Source organism: Porites lutea, chromosome 2, assembly GCF_958299795.1.
Source record: "Porites lutea chromosome 2, jaPorLute2.1, whole genome shotgun sequence".
In the NCBI taxonomy this organism is placed as follows: Eukaryota; Metazoa; Cnidaria; class Anthozoa; order Scleractinia; family Poritidae; genus Porites; species Porites lutea.
In genome coordinates, this window is record NC_133202.1 from 48,266,809 (window position 1) to 48,287,668 (window position 20,860).

At 40.7% G+C, this 20,860-nt stretch overlaps 1 protein-coding gene across 1 annotated transcript in view; it reads left to right on the forward strand.

Annotated features, from left to right (window-relative positions):
- The window catches only part of LOC140928888 (lipoxygenase homology domain-containing protein 1-like), a 43,661-nt gene extending 23,467 nt beyond the window's left edge, over positions 1-20,194 (forward strand). The window contains exons 20-41 of the mRNA XM_073378692.1: positions 1,169-1,361; positions 2,207-2,367; positions 2,980-3,066; positions 3,525-3,741; positions 4,132-4,286; positions 5,207-5,510; positions 6,143-6,247; positions 6,337-6,442; positions 7,410-7,594; positions 8,342-8,520; positions 8,700-8,976; positions 9,930-10,084; positions 11,016-11,234; positions 11,837-12,050; positions 12,734-13,120; positions 13,578-13,825; positions 14,360-14,486; positions 15,701-15,892; positions 16,679-16,891; positions 17,544-17,847; positions 18,483-18,589; positions 18,917-20,194. Coding sequence (XP_073234793.1) covers positions 1,169-1,361; positions 2,207-2,367; positions 2,980-3,066; positions 3,525-3,741; positions 4,132-4,286; positions 5,207-5,510; positions 6,143-6,247; positions 6,337-6,442; positions 7,410-7,594; positions 8,342-8,520; positions 8,700-8,976; positions 9,930-10,084; positions 11,016-11,234; positions 11,837-12,050; positions 12,734-13,120; positions 13,578-13,825; positions 14,360-14,486; positions 15,701-15,892; positions 16,679-16,891; positions 17,544-17,847; positions 18,483-18,589; positions 18,917-19,293 — 4,512 coding nt within the window. The 3' untranslated portion in view covers positions 19,294-20,194. The remainder of the gene's footprint in view (positions 1-1,168; positions 1,362-2,206; positions 2,368-2,979; positions 3,067-3,524; positions 3,742-4,131; positions 4,287-5,206; positions 5,511-6,142; positions 6,248-6,336; positions 6,443-7,409; positions 7,595-8,341; positions 8,521-8,699; positions 8,977-9,929; positions 10,085-11,015; positions 11,235-11,836; positions 12,051-12,733; positions 13,121-13,577; positions 13,826-14,359; positions 14,487-15,700; positions 15,893-16,678; positions 16,892-17,543; positions 17,848-18,482; positions 18,590-18,916) is intronic.
- Positions 20,195-20,860: the final 666 nt, after the last annotated feature.

The window sequence follows — 20,860 nt, forward strand, 5'->3', positions numbered from 1 at the left end:
TAAAGGTTATAGGAGTTAATAAAATGATCACCAAGGGGAAAATGGTTTGATCTTTTTTCCAATTCTCAAACGAAATATAAGGAAATCAGTTTAGAGAATTTGTATGTGAATATTGGGACTTAAAGGTTAAGCGGTGCCCCTTGGGGAACCGTTTAATTCAGCGTTGACCAGCGTAATAGTTAGTCGAGAAAATATGACGGTGACCTGGAGAAATGTCCTTCAAACGACAAAATAACCTCCATAGTGAATACATGAGAAAGATGATTTTTCAGTCAGGGACACAGACGGCACGGTGAAAGTGAAAAAGGGTCGGCCTCAGCTCCCACAGGGTATGGTTTTCAGGGTCTTGAGTCTTAAACAGGGTATATAATTTCACTATTAAGCGTCTTGAGGAGGGTGTCTTTTCAGACCAAAAGCCTTAAACAGGGTGTGAATTTTCGCGGTATGCAGTCCACATGTGTAACGACGTTTTTTAAAATAGTTTAATTTTGTTCTCCCCCCCCCCCCCCCCCCCCCGCCCCACCCGCTCCGGACTCAGCTCCCATCATTCTCCTGTAGCTTAGTAGTAGAGCATCTCAACTAGTAACCGGAAGGTCATGGATTTGACTCTTATTGGGTGCACTTGGATTTTTCTTCCGAGCCACTTGTTTCACTGACTGAAAAATCATCTTTCTCAACAAAAGAAAATAAATAACACGCCATGTACTGATGGTGCGTCTTAAGTAAGCGACCGTTAGTAGGGGTGAAGTCAATAAATAATGACTCGTTGGGAGTGGGACCTGAGAAAACTGCCTGCGACCGCTTTATAGAAGTCGTTTTTACTGAAATTAGGGCGAATGATTTCTGTCACGTTGATGAGTGACGGTTAAAGGAGCTGTTCACGAAAATTATCACTGAGAATTTCAACGGAGGCAACCGCTACTAAACTGAGTAAAACATAAAAATAACTGCTCAAAACATGAAACGAAGGTATAAACAACACTGCAGATGTAAAAGGAGAAACAAAGTTCAACCAGACAACTGTGACACCGCCTCTCAAAGGGAAGTGATTTCTGCGACGTTGATAGGTGACCGCTTAAAAGGGGGTGAATGTTTCGTATAGGTTTGAATGTATTCTTTCCTTTTACAAAAAAAGCAGCCTGACACTCTGCTCTGTATTTTTCCTTAGACTGAAATGCTACGCATCTCACACGATAATAAGGGAACAAATGCAGGGTGGTTCCTGGATGACGTCACTGTGGATATTCCGTCACGTGGTGATAAAGTGGTTTTTCCTTGTCACCGCTGGCTAGCTGACGATGAGGATGATGGGAAGATTGAGCGGGAATTGTATCCTGGACAACAAACTCATACTAATCCAAGTAATGACTTTTTTTTTGTTATTTATTTGTATACTGTTATTTATTGATAACTAACCGGTTTCTTTCTTTTCTTTCTTCATGATTCTTCACCATCTCATAAAATGAATTGAATTTAAAAAGATTAAAGATTGTGAGATAGTTTCAGGGTAAAACTTAATTTCCATTCTAGGGCTACCCTCCTTTTATAATCGTAAAACTTGCATCTGCACACTGAAAAACTTTTGAATCTAAGTACAAAGAAGTTAAGAGGGAGACTTCACTGAAGGAATTAGGAGCTGGGTAGTACAGTCCAACCCCGCTTAATAAGGACACCTCATTATTACGGACCGTTTTTTTTGTCCCTGGGGAAAGAAAGCCCCTACATTTTCTTTAAATTCAACCAGCTTAATACGGTCACCACTTTTAACAGGGACACTTTCTATGGCTCTCTCAGTGTCCGTATTAACAGGGTTCGACTGTCTTTTGTTTTTTCCCGCTCTAGGAGTTACATCAATGTAGTATTCACACAGAAATAGTCTGCGAGCAAGCTTTCCAGTTGGGGGGTATAGTGAGAAGTTAGGAGCGAGCGGCACGCATGAGGAGACGCGCTCTCTCGCGCCCGTCGCTTCGCTCGCCACTCGAAATGGAGAACTTGCTCGCAGGGTAACTTAGAAAGTACTCTCTTAGAATAATGTCATTCTGCAAATCTGATCGCCTACATAAAACAGCACTCGCCTGCTAATCCAGCCGGCAACAAATTTTGATTACTTCTCTTATCTTTGTTCAAAGGAGCAAGATCGTTCTGTCAAATTGTTACTACAACTAACTAACCTGTTGATTTTATTTTCTCGATTTTTTGCGAGTAGAGGTCCCATACGAAGTGACAGTGTACACTGGAGATGTGAGAGGGGCTGGCACGAACGCTAATGTGTTTCTAGTCATGTATGGTGAGAACGGCAAGTCAGACCGGTTTGACCTGAGGAACAAGTCTGACAACTTTGAAAGAGCACAAGTAGACAAGTTTAAGGTAAATAGTAGTTGATTTGACTAGTTTTAGAAGCAAATGTAAATTCTCCTCGTTTTTGTGACGTCCTGTGGAGTAATGACGTAAGCAGCGTGGCGAGTTCAAGTCCCGCTCTGAGCTGGATTTGTTCACTGTAGTCCCGGGTTCAGATTCTCGGCCACGCTTGTAATTAGCCAACTGGTTTGCCTCCGGCCAGTTGGGATTCTTAAGCCTGTTATGTTTGATTTGGATTATTTGTTTTATGCAGTTGCTCGGCCCCACCGGCATTAGTGCAATAAATACTGCCGAGGGTAAATAACGTAATTAAAATTTATTATTATAAAGTTTATCAAAAGTAGGTTGAGTTTGATCGTCCGGGTGAACGTAGTCCTGAATAGGACTGTTGTTGTTGACAGTGACTGACGTTTCGACAACCTGTGCGGTGGTCATCTTCAGAGTCAAAGTGAGTTGTATCACGTCAGTTGATGGTATTATACTCTGGTTATTGATTGGATTGGTCAAGATAAATATTTTACACATAAAAGGGGGTGTGGGATGATTAGAGCGGCATAACAGCAGCGTATCTTGGCATTATTAGCGGTAGGCCCCTGTTGAAAGATTCCTTTCAATTGACAGGTGGAGAATGAAGATGTTGGACCGCTCTTAAAAATTCGCATTGGACATGACAACAACGGAATGGGTTCAGCCTGGTTCCTGGACAAGGTAACAATATTCCTGGTCGTAGTATGAAAAACTTAAAATATATAGCCTGTTTTAACCAATTATAATTTTTTTACGTCTTGGGATAAGTGATTTGAAATCTTCTAGCCTGTAAGCAGCCAGCCTGCTACGCAAGCGTTTCCGATCGACTTAAAAGTTACAGTAAAACGTGCAACAAAGAAGTGCAACTTGTTTTGCAACATTGTTGCAAAACGATTTGAGTAGCTATGTTGCGCAACATCGCTATTCAACTCATTTGGCAACAAAATTGCAAAACAAGATGCACGCTTTTTTCTGCCCGTTTTACGGTGGCCTTACGCAGGCTACAAGCAAACCCTCTCTTGTCTTTCACTCGCGCGTGAATCTTGCATTTTCCAAGGGGAGAGGTTGATCGCAGGCTAAAATATTTGAATTAATTAATTTGCTTCTTATTTCAACTCGCATTTTTCATTTTCGCGAAGGTTGAAATTCGTCGCGTGAAGCCTGAGGAAAAAGAACCTCGCAAGAAGCGTAGAACATCCCAGGCTGCAGAAGTTGAAGAGATGGGTGATGGTGACGAGTTCAATTATCTTTTTGTATGCAACCGCTGGCTTGCACGTGATGAGGACGACGGCCAGATCGTGAGGGAGCTGGTACCAGTTGATGCGAGTGGAAAGCCAAGACGAGGCTCACTAGCAGGTATAATTTTAATTCGCTTTGGCAATTGGTCAATGACAATTGGACATTGGGCTTTAGGGCAAAGGGAACTAACTGCAATTTTTTGCCAAAGTGACGGCCAAACAATAGCTTTCCAAAGTGCAATTCCCAATGCCCAAGGCAATCTTCATTAAATCAGCTATATCTGTGGGATTATAATATTAAGTAGCTGTCGAAATTCTCTTCAACAGGCTCTTTGGGACAGAGCTGAGCCGGCGCTCGTTTTTAGAAGGGTGTCAGTGGCTCAAATGGCACGAGTTTATGTCAGCAAACGTTAAGCTGCGTTCAACAAACTGTAGCTGTTGATAGGTGCGGTCGAAACATAAGTTTGCAAAAAGTTATGACTAACTCAAGCATTTTTTATTATTTTAGAGAACACATACCGAGTACACGTATTTACTGGCGATGTTTCTAATGCTGGAACAAATTCTAACGTTTTTATCTGCGTGTATGGCGAGCATGGTGATACAGGGGAACAAAAACTGGAAAAGTCAGAGACCCACATGGACAAGTTTGAAAGAAATAATGTAAGAACTGCACTTTTTACTCGTAAATTATGCACGGAAACAAAGGGCAAACTAGTTTCTTTTATTCTGGAGTTGTTTTATCTGAAATAAGTAGAGGTGTCAAAGAAGATGTAAAGCAAATTTCAGCATGACGTGGTGGGAGAACCTGTCGCAATGCCAAAGACATTTATATGTGTTTTCCAAAATTGAGAAATACATTGCTTTTCAGAGGCCCGAAGTTACAGCATTGTGTCTTAGTAGGAAGGTAAAATAATCAAAAACAAAAAAGGTAATATTTTTGAGCACGAAATGTACTAACTGAAGACACTATTAAACGTTAGTCCTGGAGACGGGACCGCCATTGTACTGGATCATTCGAACCAGGGCAAGAGGCAGTACCTACATGTGTCATTTATTTTATATTTTATCATTATCGAACCCACGACCTCCCGCTCTACAGCAAGGGCTTTACCGACTGAGCTAATCCTGCGACGGCCAAATGATTGGGGAAGGTTGGAGAGTTAAAGTGGCCGACAGTTGAGAGTGCATCGCGGCTTTCGCAATGCAAAGGTCCCGGGTTTGGGTCTCGCCCTGACCATCAGCTGGGTTTATTTCTCTGCAATCTCAAGTTCAACCTCTCGCTCATGCTTGTAAAAAGCCACTTGGTGGTCTCCGGCCCGGTGGGATTTTTCAAAGTTGTGGTGTTGGATTTAATGATTTGTTTCAGATATTCTCGGCCCACCAACCTTCTTCTATTAATATTGTCGAGAGAAAAATAAAGTTTTGTTCATTTCTGATCGCTTTACCTGGTAGTTTACCAAGCGTTTCCCCGGGGTTAGAAGCCTTTGGCTATGGTTTATTTACCCATACCCGTACCTCAGAAACAGAGTATCTTACCGTGCTGTTCATTATTTGATTTTTTTTCCGGCTTTGGTTCATAGGAAGATATCTTTTCCTTCAACTGTATAAATATTGGTAAAATCAGCAAAGTCAAAGTTTGGCACGACAACAGTGGATTGAAGCCCGCCTGGCACCTGGACAGAATTGAGATAAACGACAAACTAGCAGAAGAGAATTATGTGTTTCCGTGTAATCGTTGGCTTGCAACCAGTGAAGATGACGGGCAGATCTGCCGTGAGCTTGGCGCAGTTGACGATCGAGCTATGCAGTTACAAAGAAAGAGATCTCTGTCCAGGAAAGCCAGCGTTGTATCTAATGTTGATGGAGTTGATCTGGAGGCAAAAGGTTGGTTAGCATTTGTTACAAGGGAATACGGCTGACATGTTTGGTTGAATGCATTTTTGCGCACTGTCTCCGGGCTTGTTTCTTCATATGATATTCCTTTAATGTGATGAGTTAACAACTGCAGTTAAAATCGACGCGACGCTTCTTTTTCCCAGCATTCGCTGGCGTGAATCCCAAACAGCAGTTTTGATGATCGAAACAACCACCTGCTGTGATCATCTTCAATTTATAAACTGCCTATACCAGGTTTTTCTTATTCACGTTTTACTGCTTTATTTAAACTCTATACATTGTATCGTACATGCGTTCGACCCTGACTTTGCAGTATCGCCATGATTAGGCTGAGAAAACAGCCGTTATTTCGGGATGCCACCAACGGTTTCCACGCGACATGACGTTTCATGAGCGAGCGCAGAAATTCCATACTGATGACGTGCCACTACCGATATCTGGGTAGTGTTTCTGGTAGACCATGAACAACTGCAGCGTTTCTTAACAAGGCGCTTTTCGTTTTAAGTACACCAAACAACTGGTTGATTTGTATTTCCCTATTTTGTTCTGAGCACAACTTCATGCAAGCGCTTCGTACTTATTTAGTTCTAATGGTGCTTTTTTTTTCAAATGCTTTACAGCCCGCATGAACACGTATGAAGTATCAGTTGTCACTGGTGACGTCAGAGGAGCGGGGACCAACGCAAATGTGTATATCATCTTATTTGGAGAAGAGGACGATACTGGTTAGTTTTTAAAGTAAATAGTTTTGCGTTTAGAGTTTCCCTTGGTTTGTTGTATGCGTCTTGTAATGAGATGAACCTTTCTTTTGCAGGTAAAGTCCCTTTGAAAACGTCACGTACGTTCAAGAATAAGTTTGAGCGTGGACAAACAGATGTGTTCACAATCGACGCCTTAGTTGGAGAAGTACAAAAGATCAGGTAATAATTTCGAGTTTGGAGATTATTTTCGTGAACTGGAGTCTCGCTACTTTATTTAGCGGGATAAGGAGTCGTTTCCTTGATCAAAGGATGGGCTCAGAGAACTATGATTTAAGTTGCAATGGCTGAAACTTGTGGGGGAAAAATCTTGTATTTCTTCTGGCGAGGGAGAGAGTACTAGTCAAATAACCTGTTAACGTATATACTTAATAAAATGGTCTGCTAGAATTTAAAAGAATCGGGTTTTGAGCTGTTGCAATGTTGTGGTAAGCCAAAATGGGAATGAAGAATGATTTTTTAGTACCTTGTCTTCAAAAGTTCCAGACAGCAGTAGGCAAATAGCAATTATAGAAACATGTATTAGATTTAAAATCGTCGTCGGATATTTTTCAAATTACTTTTTCCTCCTTTTGCAGTGATCTATTGAAAGTGTGTAAATGTAAATGTAAATATCATATTATCCACTCCCCAGGGCTTTTCAGGGATAATTTACAACACGGGTTGGGGGACTTTGCCAGACTGCTTAAGGTGCAGTTTACAAGTAATGAAGGAATGAGTAATGATTCCCCCTTACATGAGTGTGAAAGTGAGATAGACCACTACACCGGGCACTAGCTGCCCTGGCCTACTCTTTACGAAGAGTGTGTGGGTTCTTTAACGTCACACAGATTTTTATTACATGTGCAAGGGCTTGTGAGACGGGGCCTACGGTTTATCGTCCTTATCCGAGAAGACTAGAAAGTCAAACCGTTTGCAGATGTTATTACAAAGGCAGGACTTTCTCCTCAGTTATTTAAAGACCCTGAGTGTTGGTCTGGCCGGTGTTTGAACCTACGGCCTCCCTCTCAGCAGACCGGCGCTTATCCCATTGAGCTAACCGGACGGCGGTTATTCAAGTTTTTCATAAGTGAACAAGATAGTGCAAAAGAGAGTATTAATCATGATCTCCTTAACACCATTTTTGTAGAATTGGCCATGATAACAAGGGTGGATTTGCTGGCTGGTTTCTCGACAAGGTAATCATCGACGTCCCGTCTCTTGGTCAGCGGCTTGTTTTCCCGTGTGGCCGCTGGCTGGATAAGGGCAAAGATGACGGACAACTGGAAAGAGAGCTCGTCCCTGGTGTGGACGCAGAAGAAAGCTATACACCATGTAAGTCAAACGATCTTACGGCCTACTGGGGCTAATACAGTCAACTCTCTCTAAGACGGACACCTTTGGGACCGGCGTTAGCTGTCCGTCTTAGAGAGGTGTCCGTCTTATAGAGAGTCAAATAGAGGGAGCAAAAAAGGCAGGGACCAACTCTAGGTGTCCGTCTTATAGAGGTGTCCGTTAAGAGAGAGTTGACTGTATCACTCCTTTTTCAATTTGTAAACGAGGATTATTAGTTTCCTGGCTTTGTGATCATTCATAGAAACAGAAGATTTCGACTGGACAAGCTTGTATAAAAGACGAATAATGAGTCCGACATTAAGTTCGATAATGCAATAAAACTGAAAGAATTTTTTTTCGCCCTTCGACAGATTTTTTTTATTTTAAAACGTTTATGTTTCACTCGAATTTTTTTTTCTAATTTTTTGAGCTTCAAATTCTGCGCAAGGGGAAAAAATGATAGAATCTATTTATTTTGGTTTGTTTTAACAGCTAATGAATTCACTTTCTCACTGTTTTCAGTAAATTCAGGGAATCCTTTTAACACTTGTATCATCAAACATCTTCTCCATACTGTTTTGATCTATTTCTTATGGTGCTGATGAGATATTGTTTAACAATCCGGCGAGAACTTTTTCACTTTACTCTCATGAAGTTAGATATTTAGCAGGATATTGCATATAAGGAGAAGTGGAAAATGTTTTAATGAAATGCTTAATGGCTTAAGTTTGATCGACGTTCTTGCAGACGTTCCTTATGAGATAACAGTATACACGAGTGATATGATGGGAGCAGGCACCTCAGCTAATGTGTACTTAGTGTTGCATGGCTCTGATGCTGCCACCGAAGAAGTTGTATTAGCAGACACGTCAAAGAAGAAGAAAGATTCCTTCAAGAGAGGCTCTGTTGATCAGTTTGTCAAGGAGGTTAGCGCGCTTGTTGATGTATTTCCGGTATAAAGGCTTAAGATTTGTTTTTGCTAGGTAATCTTTGTTAATTGAAAGCGGTTTTCCTTTGGGTGCCTTCAAAATAAAACCAATCAATTACTATGAAGAAGAACCCATGTTGATATTTTCTTGTATTTTTTCGCTCTTGCTTATTCCAGCTGGACAATGTCGGTGATTTGATCGAGAAGATTCGAATCGGTCACGACAACAAAGGTATTACCCCTGGCTGGCATCTAGATAAAGTGGAAGTACGGCGTCTGCAAGAAGACGGAGAAACATCCACAACTTACACGTTTCCTTGTAAGCGGTGGCTGGCTAAGGACGAAGATGACGGCTCTGTTGTTCGGGAGCTGATTCCGCAGAGGGTGGTAGAGGAGTCTGTAACAGAAGATGGCGAGTTTAAAACTAGAGAGGTCAATCAGGAAACATTGGAACGTGAGTTTTGTGAAGTGTGAACTGTAGTGACATAGAGTACCGGGGCGAAAGATCTGATCAACATAACATTGACGCATATTACAGTTGGCCTAAAAACACTCCATGACATTAAAGTTGCTCATACAATACTCGAGTTGTACCATGTGACTTCCATAGGAACGATCCTTGCGGCGAATTGCTGCTCGGCAATTTAAGCGTGTTCCATTGATTATATTGCGGAAGAAGAAAAAATGGAATAAACTCTATAAATTACATATTTTGGCGTTCATTGCACTGCAATACCTAGAAATCTGCTGGAAATGAAATGTCCCGATGGTGGTCCAAAAATCACGTCACCAGAGATTTGCAGCAAAACTTTGCGGATTATTCTTCCTGAATATGATCAATCGAGCGTTCACTGCAGGGTTCTATCTAGGGTATTTGAGGGGTAGAATCTCCCCCCCCCCCCCCAATTTCTCAGGTTCCCCTAAAAAAATATTGTTATCATTACAGTATATTAGTAACTTTTTCGGAAAAAATCATCCAGACCCGACGAGGTCAGTGCACACACAGTAACATTTCTCAAAATTATGTCTCAAAGTGCACCAGATTGCATCTCTGCGCATATTCATTTCAAAAAATTTCCGAGGGAACCCCCGCTAGGAGGCTCGTGGCCTTCGGCAACTCGGGACTGCTCTCTCAACGATAAATCCTAGATAGAACCCTGCACTGTATTGTATTCGCAGTCTGATTCCCTATTTCGTGGAAAAGGAATTAATGATGTCCACGTTTGCAACTTATACCAGTTACTGCATAAGTAGTCTGTGTAAGGTATTAGTGTGGAATACTGTGATAAATCAATTGTTAAGCGGTAGATGTCAGATTTATGCTGTACGTTTAAACAGTCTCTTCAAGGAATATTGAGCTCTTCAAGGTCCCAGGTTATGGTTTAACAGCCTCATTTTTATTTACAGTTCGAAAGTACAAAGTTCACGTTTTCACTGGTGACGTCAAAGGTGCCGGGACAGACGCCAACGTGTTTATTACCATATATGGAGAGTATGGTGACACTGGAGAGAGACAGCTTGGCAAATCAGAAACGCACAGTAATAAGTTTGAAAGAAGAAACGTGAGTGTTTAAGTTCTCTGTGTATCAGGTTTCACCATTTCAGAGGAAAGAAGACAGCAAACTCTGTGTGACAAGCATGACAATAATATCTTCACCTCCTTTAAACAGGTCTTTTTGTAAAATTCCAGAAAACATTAACCGAAGTGAAGATCACATCAAAACACCTAAGTAACAGCCCTGTCACGTTTGCCACACACAAGCGTTTTGCCGTCCTGTTGCGTAAACTCACTGTTTTCAAAACTTGCTCGTACAACCGAGTTTCATAGTAATAGGTACAAGTGGCGTCATTAATTAAAGCTTCACTGGCAAGCGAATCAGTAGTCAGACTTATGTACGACGCTAACGCCTGAACGTTCCTCCGCCATTTATGATGTTTTCACTTAATATTTTTCATGACTTTACTGAAGTTCACTACTCAGGACATACTACTACAATAGATATAATTTAAAGAAATTGTAACAAAGATAGCAAGGAAAAAAATATAGGTTGTATAAAAAGACTGCAGTTATACACATGAATAAGAACAGATGAATTAGTGAGCAACAGCCAAAGTAGCGAAAGCTTTCAATTTGGCAGCTACTTACTTGAGCATGACAAGAGAGAAGTAGTGACATAAAAAAGGAGAAACAAATAATGAATAGGGCAAAGCAAAATAGGTTGCATAGAAAGAAAAGAGGTATAGATATGAATCAGTGTGCAGCGGCCAAAAAAGGAGATAAAGCTTACGAGTTGGATGCTGCTTTCTGCTTACTTATGCATAAATTGAGGAGGACATCGAGTGTAGCTACATGTTGGCTCTACGAGTATCCTAATGAACATAAATTGCAAAGAGACTTTTTGCAGAAGAATTGAGTTGAAATAATTGAAAGTATTGTTCTGTTTACCGTTGTCTAATCTCAGTATTAAACAGTTTATGTTTCCTTCTTGACAGGAAGATGTTTTTACTCTGGAAGCGGCTGAACTTGGAAATATTTACAAGTTGAAGCTTCGACACGATAATTCTAACATAAGCCCTTCCTGGTTTGTGGACCGTGTGGATATAAGGGATGTTGAAACCGATAAACTGTATCCGTTTATCTGCGAGAGGTGGCTTTCTAAGAAGAAGGAGGAAGGAAAAATCCAACGAACACTTTACGTGAAGGGTTACGAGGTATAAAAATGAACAAAATAGGAATAAACCCTCACTGATATTAAAATATTGGAAAGTGCGTACGGTTTCTCATAACTACCACTAAATGCCCTTTTTGAGGAATCGCGACGCCCGCACCCTTCCGGTAAGCGCTCGATCCTGCATGACGATTTCACTAAAAAAGAGGGGACTGTTAACAGTTTAGAGGGAATTTGGCCCATTTTCAAAAATACACCTTCCCTTGAATGTTCGCATCGTTTGTTTTGAAAATATGATTCTAATTTTTATTTTCTCAAGCTCGTCGTCTGCAATAGTTGATCATTTAACCACCGTCTTTAATATACCTCAATTCTTCCCATTTTCTTATTACATCTGTTATTTTTTTTATTTAAAGTTGGTTCTGGAGGTCGAAACATTGGCCCATAATATCGTGTAATACCCTCTTTGAAACGTTTTAGGCTTGTAATTTCAATCAATACTTATACAGAGTTTTTGGCCTTTTATTCCCTTTTATTGTCCTTACAGAGTTACGTTATGAAAGAAAAACGCACCAATATGTTACTAAGATATGGTACGAAGTAATGAATAATTTTGACTCTTTTTTTCTCTTGTTTACATTCCAGGGAGAACGTTCCACACTTGGAACCATGAGTATGGCGTCTTTGGGAGGTAGCCTTGGTGCACGAAGAAGCAGTCGGAGCAGCCTCGGAAGTAGTCGATCTTCACTGCATCGTAGCAACGAAAGTTTGCCGACTGCTAGCCGAAGTGCGTCCGCCGATGCTATCTTTATGAAGGAATTTAGTGAGGGTAAAAAAGAAGCGGCAGCAGCTGGTGAAGGTCAGTATTTTTAAAAGGAAACCTTTCATGTTTGTAAATAAAATTGGTTTGCTAACTACGTATATTGTCTCAGGGTTTTGATAAAAATAGTTGCTGAATAAAGGGTTCGTCTTGTCGGGTTTGTCTAAACCTCTTCTCTGCCTCTATGTACTGTTCCCTATAACTTCTAGCTGCAATTGCTATCAGTGTTAAAGGAATTGTTGTGGGTCCATTATTTGTTGTTTAATGAAACCGATGGTAGCCCTGTTTGCAAATGGTACACTCGTCTCTGTCTTATCCCTTTAGCATAAAAGGATCTTAGCGAATCATGATATCTTTTGATTCCTGTTGGCATTAAAAGACCCTGACTTTACAGCTGTTTCGGATAACACGCGACCTGCGATGTCAGAAACGTATTTGGATTTTGGGTTTTTCTACGACGTCAATCAAAATCTGATGGCTCGGCGCCTTCTAGCGGACGGAAATTGCATTGTAATTATTAATCAACTCATTGCAAATATATTTTTGGCTTAATTTTCGGGGAAGAGACTATAGTTGTTGTACTTCTTGAGCGAAGTTAATATAACTCAGAAGGTAAGGTTTCATTGCTGGAGTCCAGTTTTCCTACCGAAGGTTAAGAAAAGGAAGAAGATGATAACTCTAGTAAACAGTTTTTACAGGGTAACGTGTTTTTCTCCTCACAGCCATAGCTTATACGATCCGCGTGACCACCGGTGACCAATCAGATGCAGGCTGTCAAGCGCAGGCGCATATTGTGTTGATTGGCACCGAAGCAGCCACTGAAAAGATCCCGCTCGTGTTGATACAGAAAGAGAGTTTCACTCCAGGGTTAACTGAGACGTTCTCAGTCGAGGCAGTCGACGTCGGAGAGGTGAAGAAAATTGAGCTGTCGAACAACGCTTATGGCGCTGATAGTGGCTGGTTTGTGAAGGAAGTAGAGGTGGATGTACCGACCAGCGGTAAGAAGTACTTTTTCCCGTGCAACAGGTGGTTATCAGAGAACAAGGAAGATGGAAAAGTGGTCAGGGTCCTTTCTGCCGCTGATAATCAGCTGGTCACATACAAACCACGTAAGTTGTTTTGTTTTCTTGGAGAATACGAACCCTAAGGATGGTGTTTTTGCGCGGTGATGACGTTAACGATAAAACAGACCTCGGCACAGGCTCCCAAAATCCACACTGAAGAAGAGCAGGGATATCTCTAAATCGTGCGTAGTTAGTCCATGTTTTCTATGTTTAATTCATAATCCTGGGTCCTTGCTGTGGTGAACTTTGTTTGCGCAGTCATGAGGCTCGCAAAGTATTTTCAACTGGCGATTCACCTTATCATATGGCCCATTCTGCTTGCCGACGTCCCAGTTTACTTGTTTGAGAAGCTCTTCATCTGGCGTCATAAAGAACAAGTGTTCAAATCCACTTTAATAATTTTCTCCCTTACGCGTCAATCTCTATCAATCTTTTGTTTAAAATGCTCCTGCCGTATTGTGCTTTTATGTACGAGTAATGGGAGTAACTTGTTGCCTTATAGATGTGCCATACGAGATGACAGTCTACACAGGTGATGTAAAATCAGCTGGAACAGACTCTGCCATCTCCATGACGATGTTCGGCACTGAGGGCACCACTCCTGAGTTTGTTTTAGACAAAGATGAATCCCGGTTTGAACGCGCATGCGTTGATCTTATTAGAATGGACCTGGATGATGTGGGCAAACTGCTGAAAGTCAGGATTGCAGTCGACGGTAAAGGAACCCGACCAGATTGGTTCTTGGAAAAGGTGCGCCACATAAGTAATTGTGTGCTTAATTTTTTTTTTTTTTTTTTACTTTTTTTTACAAAGGATTGGCCATAGTGTTTGAATTTACCATTAACAGCAAGAGTTCTGTAAACTCCTGTTATGCTTGCTAGACAAGAACCTTAAAGGAGGATTTTCAAATAAAAAAACTAAAGGACGATGTTCAAATTTGTAGACTATCACTTGTCAGTACAAATTACGAAAATTCTCCTGGGAACTCGCATACAACCTGAGTGGAGTAATTAAACAGTGTTCTCTTTGTAAGGTGAAGTCCTTATGGACCGTCACCAAACGTCTATCTATGAGCAAAGAACGTTTAATTATTGCTACAGTTACAGTAAAGTTAGAGACTGAAAGGCGTTGAGATCGTTTGGAAGTTGTTTTCATCGTAGATAATTGGATAGTTACCCGTTCTTCCAATAGCTCAAACCACAGGAGTTTTAAAGACTCGGTGCAGAGTCATGTCTTTTTCTTGCTTTTTCTTCAATAGAAGTTTGTTTGTCTTTTGTTTTACAGATGATTATTAGGAACATGGAGACGCACTCCGCTAGCGTGTTTAAATGCAATGACTGGTTTTCCAAAACAGAAGGGAAACTAGTAAAAGAGATTCCAGCTGAGACGGATGGCGAGGAGATGCTGAAGAGTAAGTTGTTTTCTGCTTTGTTCAATGGCAGTACATTAAAAAAGAACCATCTGTTGGTGCTAAATTTTTGGTAAACTATTTTATGAATCCCTTGGTGAATTACTACACAATAGACCTCTTTAGTTTGTATGTTTTGCGGTTTTCTCAATGCAGGTCTTATGGTAGTACTCTAGAGAACTGTTTCTTTCAAATTTCGTTTTATTCACGTGGATAAGTACGCATAATTTATGAAGACAAAACTAGGTCAAATTCCCTTGGAACCGTCATCGTGAAAACAAAACATACAAGCTAAAGAGGTCTATTAACTTTTAACATTAATAACCTGACTAGTTATTAACCAGTTGTTTAAACAGCCGGTATTTGACCTTAATGCCGTGAATGTTCATTCTTGACCTTCGAATAATGTGCGCTGTCTTTAAGAGTCTTCATCTGCAAATACTGCTCTCAGCGTTGTCATGTGACTTATGTGTATTTACTGACGTGATAACACGTGGTTTACTCAATAATTGATTTTAATTTAAATATTCGTAAGTCACGTGACTGCACTTAAGACTGTATTTAAGAGACCCTGAATAAAAGTCGTTCAAACAATATATTTGACGAGTTTCAAAACCCGGTGCAGAGCGCGCAGCTCTGCATTTTGAAGGCCACTGCGTTTGTAAAGATGGCGAAGTGTTATCAAGGAAAAGACGGTTACTGCCTCGCTCCACCATCGTATACTTTTTTCAATTATCCAACAGTACCTTTCACCGCTTAAAAATTAACCGCTTTGTAGTCATGCCGGTTTTCCGTTTATGGCGGGAAATGTTTCATGCGAAGCAAGCTTTGGAAAACACCTGATAAGACCCTCCTATACAAGTTGCAACGTGAAGCTGTCTAGAGCCCTTGCAAGACTACTTGCAGATAACTCTGTTACGTGCGACAAGTCGGATTAGAAGCGCAATACGAAACTGCGTAGCGAACTGCAATAAGAGCTGAACGATCTCCTGCTCCTTCTCCCGTCGCTTAGAAAAAGCTAACGAAAATTTTTATTTCGTTTGCTTGTCGCCATTGTTTATTATAGAGCAACTAACATCGCTTTTCCCTTCGTTGATTAGTTGTTGGGCAAGCTTGTTAGCAGAGCCCAAACAGGTTTGCTTTTGGTTTAGATTGTATTCGAAATCGCCATCTGTAAGAATACTTTGATGACTCAATTCCCTCTTTCCCATTACTAGAAACCACATACAAGATAAACGTGAAGACCGGTGATGTCATGGGTGCAGGAACAGACGCCAACGTGTTCATGGTCATGTTTGGTGAAAATGGGGACAGTGGAGAGCTGGCTTTGAAGAACTCGGAAACGTATAGAGACAAGTTCGAAAGAAACCACACCGATGTGTTTACCTTCAATAATTTACTAACTTTAGGTGCGGTTTAAATTGTGCATTCCCTAACAGATGAATGAAATCATTCAGCAATAGTAAACAATTGCGAGCAAGCATTTCTTAATAGAAATTTGGGAAAGAAGGTGGAATTTTGAGGCAAAAAAGTTATAGCTACATTGAACAGTACGATGAAAAGAAAGCGGTTTTCATGTCGGCGTTTTCATGCAGCATTTATAGAGCCGTCAGTGAGTTCCTTGTTAAAACCTGTTAGGTATGTATGCTCATTGATTGGTCACATTCGTATTTATTGTACGGCCCGCTTGTGTTCTTTCTCCGTTTTCTTAAACCTCTCAAATCAAAGTTATAAAATTTATAGATATCTTTCGATCCGCGTTTTTTTTGGTCTTTGCTGTAGGTAACGAAGTGTAGCTTTTTTAGGTCAGTAACTAGAACTCGAACTGTTCAGTGTAGTGAAGTGTATTTGTAGGGTCAGCGTTTCAGTCCTTTTTGTAATCAACTAAGAACAGAAATACAGTCGAACCTGCGCCTTCAGACACCTCCATAATACGGACACCTCTCAAAACACTCACATTTCTCTTACTTCCAGAGTTACGATCCCTTGTTCCTACAAAGATGGTTTGACTGTGTACAGGACAAACGGGTTGTCTTTTCAATATGATCTGTGCGAAAGCCATTCAGTGCAACATAGCTATTACCTTGTAGATGTTTCCAGGGAGCAACCAAATCCTGTGATGAAATGTAAGAAGTGCGAGATGCATCAGGCTTTTTCATTTTCATTCATTTTTCTGTTTTCCTCTTTCTCTTTAGGCGACCTTACGAAAGTACGCATTTGGCATGACAATAAATTTCTTGGTGCAAACTGGTATCTTGAAAGCGTGGAAATTGTGGACGAGTCAACTGACGAAAAATTTCTCTTTCCGTGCAACCGCTGGCTCGCTAAGGACAAAGATGATGGGAGTCTGGTACGAGAGCTAACATGCGCAAATCCAAAGAAGAGCGCTGATTCAAGAACACCTACATGTAAGTCACGCATTGTGCTTATGTAGTTATGCCATGTGAAGGGCTGTATCAATCTGTATTGATAGCTCAAACAAAATAAATCTTGCTCCAGTATGTCTGAAAATCTAGACAATGAAGGTGGCGAGAGATTTCACACGCATAGTTAACGTGAACTGTCAAATCAAAAATTGTTGTCTCGAAATGTCTCTTTTCTTCCTTTCAGAACAAAAGTGTTCGTTTTACTGTGGGCAAATTAAGATAGGGCTAGGTAGGAGTTGACTGAGATTAAAAGTGTAAGAAAGAAAGAGAAACAAGGAAATTAGTTCGCTGGGATAATTTGCCTTTGTCTCGATGAATACGGTAACTGAAACAGTCAGTTTTGCGGGTGAACGTATCATGTTAGGTCGTCAATGCTGGGTTCAAAATCAATAGAACTTTTACAAGTGTAACGTAGCTCTTCTCTTAGAGTCGGAAAATAATAGCCACACTTGTAAATTACACTTGTTAAAGTCCCTGAAGTTTGGTTAGAATAGCAAAGATAAATGACCGTTGAAACATAAGTTTGTCCAGTGCAAAAATTTACTACCTTACACAGCCCTAAGAAAATTACCGTAATAGTAAAAGTAAAAGATGGTTGAGGTTCAACACTGATTTCCTTTTTTTTTTTTCATAGCGTTTGAACTGACCTTTCTCACAAGCGACAAGCAAAACGCTGGAACGACGCAAAACGCCTGGATCGTCCTAGAAGGAGAAGAAAGAAAGTCCCAAGAATACGTGATAGAAAACAGCGCCAAGAACAAAGTACTGCGACGTGGGCAGACTGACACCTTTAAATTTGTCACCAAACGGTTGGGAAGTCTTACTCACGTGACCATAGGACACAGGAGACGAGAGGGCTCCACGGTCAAGGGAACTGGGAAAGAAACTGGATGGTTCTTACATGAATTGATTGTCTCTGCACAACAGTCTGGAGAAAAGTAAGCGAGGAAAAATCTGCTCTCGTAAAACCTTTTAAATAAAGGGTATGTGTGGAAAAAGGGTTTCTATCAGGGTTCACAGTGTTCCTGAAATTCTTTGAAACTTTTTGCTCCTCCAGAGTGCTGGAAAAAAATTATCTTTTTTTTCTGAAAATTATCTTTCTTATATACCGGTACTCCTGGTAACTCTCGGAATTTCATTATTGAATTGGATGAATGTGGCTGGGGGTTTACTACAATTTAAGAGGCTATGTACTTTTTCAATAGGGGAAGCAAAAAGGTTTAACCAGCAATGACCGGCAGAAAAGGCTTACTTTTTAAACCGTTTTTCACGCGAGTAATGGCATGTGCGAGTCAGGTCTCTCTTGCCTTTGCTTACCTGTAAAGCGTGTAAAGGTAACGCCTGTCTTGCCGTCTAGACGAACAGTGATTTGTTTGAGTTCTGTGTAGGTAGCTTACGAGACCTCGACAGTGAGGACAACGAGAACTGCCCTTTTTTTCCACTTTTTAAGTCGTCCCCGTCGTGGTTGCTGCCTATTCTCTTGTCGTAACTCGAACGCCTGGAAACCGGCTGTCCTATTCTAAGTTATCCAATTAAACCTGTCAGTCACTTAACGCTTTATTGGCTTTTGCAGATACGTGTTTCCCTGTCGTCAGTGGATTCCTCTCAGCTCCGATAAAAATGACGCTGTTCGGCTGGAATGTAAAACATCTGAGAAACCGAGAGCGGCAGCCATTAGAGGTATAGTGTTTGCTCATTACAGTGTTTACGTAACCTACAGCAACAATCGACTATAAAAACAGCACATGCGTGACTAAGACAGTGTGTGGCGTTTTTTGTGTCGAAATCCCCCCTTAGCTACCAGAAGCGGGACGAGATTCTGTTTTGGGCAAGTGGTTGCAAAAAAACATAGGACTAGTAAATGTCGTTCGGGATTTGCACAAATTTCTGAAATACGGCCGCGAGCCCCCTCGATTCAACAACATCAACAGCAAAAGGTCTGAACAGGTGTTGTGGGTGTTGACTGTTTGTTACTCATATACTTTTGCTCTTGTCACCTTGTTTCAGACCTTCAACCTGTTCAATATCTAGTGGAGGTCTTCACAGCCGACGTATCACATGCAGGCACAGATGCAAACGTGTCCATTACCTTATATGGCGCAAACGGCGACACTGGACAAAGACAGCTTACTAAGAAGTTTGTCAACTTGTTCGAGAGAGGACAGACTGACGATTTCAAGATCGAAGCGTTGGATCTTGGTCAGCTGACTCGCTTGCGCATTGAACATGATAATAAAGGCTTCGGAGCTGGATGGATGCTTGATAAAGTTGTGGTCACTAATTTGACGAGTCAAGAGAAAGTGACTTTTTCTTGCGGCCAGTGGCTTGATAAGAAGAAGGGCGATGGAAAGATCTGTCGGGACCTGCTTCCTCTACCTTCATAACTGGAGCCTGTGGAGAAGCTGACTACGAATTTTTAATGAGGAGCTTCGTTGAATCTAGGTTTCAATCGCGTGTTGAATTTCTAAAATCTGTGAGGACAGTGTTATGCATGAGTTATTCAGAACGTTGATGATCCCACTTCTCGCAGTTTAATCGAATAACTCACGAGTATCTCTCTAAAACGACCATAATGCTAGTACACAAGTCTGGCCAGGCTTATCTGCTTGAGCTCGGTTACGAACCAAAAGTGAATTCGCTCATGGTGAACAGCCATGTTGACATACCTGGGGATCTTGCCAGCAACGCAAGCTATGTTGAAGTATCTCCATGGACAAATGATCACGAAAATGTATTTCAGGGTCTTGAGACCTCAAGATATACCCCTTTCCGATCGCTGTTATAATATTAGATGCCAAGTATGACAATTTCTTCGTCGTTGTATCGAGAAAATATTATATTTTTTTTATAAATGTTTTCATTTTTGTTCAGAGCAAGGCAGTGTAATATCTTTTTAGACAAGCGTGCATCACGGTCTACATTTTTAAAGGGAGGTGTAGTTAGGAATAGGGTGTATAATACTATATTTATTCTTCATTTTAAATTGTTGTTACATATTCAAAAAATTAGTTATTTATTTATACATTTGTTCGGGCTAAAGGTGTTGAAAGTGCTTGATTAGAAACAAAACGAAGCTCTACTTGTTATTTAAGACTTAAGATCCTTGCACTTCCAGGAAAGGAACGCCCAAGTTTTGAATGAAATTTTATGTTTGGGAGCCGTTGTTAGCATTAAATCAACAACTCAGTAAGAATAAAAGTCAGTAGGCATCCAATAATATGCTGTTGCGTTTTGCGGGAACAAATTTGTGCGAATTTGGATTTCAAATGAAGTGCTAGAAAAACATTTTTGTAGGGGTATTGATTGCGATGCGAAAAAAGCTATAATGTTGCGTTTCTTTGTGAATTTTCTATGCAGAATCGAGTCAATTGATTGTCATCACCATGAAAATGTACGGCTGTAGCTACGACTTGTGTGCTCCACGAAGACCGAAAGCTGATATTCGTAACGCCATCTATCAATTCTTAGCTTAAATAAGTTACATGCACCCATCTATTGTTCTCTATACTTGTGGGGTTAAATGTGGCATAACGCAATGCCTCTTGGTGATTCCTGCACGACCCATTAGACAATACACACAGAACATTTTTCACTTACTATTTTTACGCTTTGCCGTTGTTTTGGTATACCTAAAAAAAAATTTACTGCAGTTTTAAAGGCCAGGTCGTTACAAAGTTTGCAGTCCGTTGAATAAATTGGGTTGAAGTGAATTTTTCTTCCACTTTTGGTTCTGTCGCCGTCACCTTATGAATGTGGTAATTTATAAATTTACACTTTACATGTATACTCAAAATTCTTATGAAATTAATATGTTGACTGTGTTTTGTTTGCGAATCGAAACCAGATTCGCTGTACCAAATGCAAAACTACCGACCTGCAAATAGCCCACGTTCGTTGTATTAAAATTCTAACATGACTCCGAGGCTTTGTGGTCGATATTTGGTTTGGTTT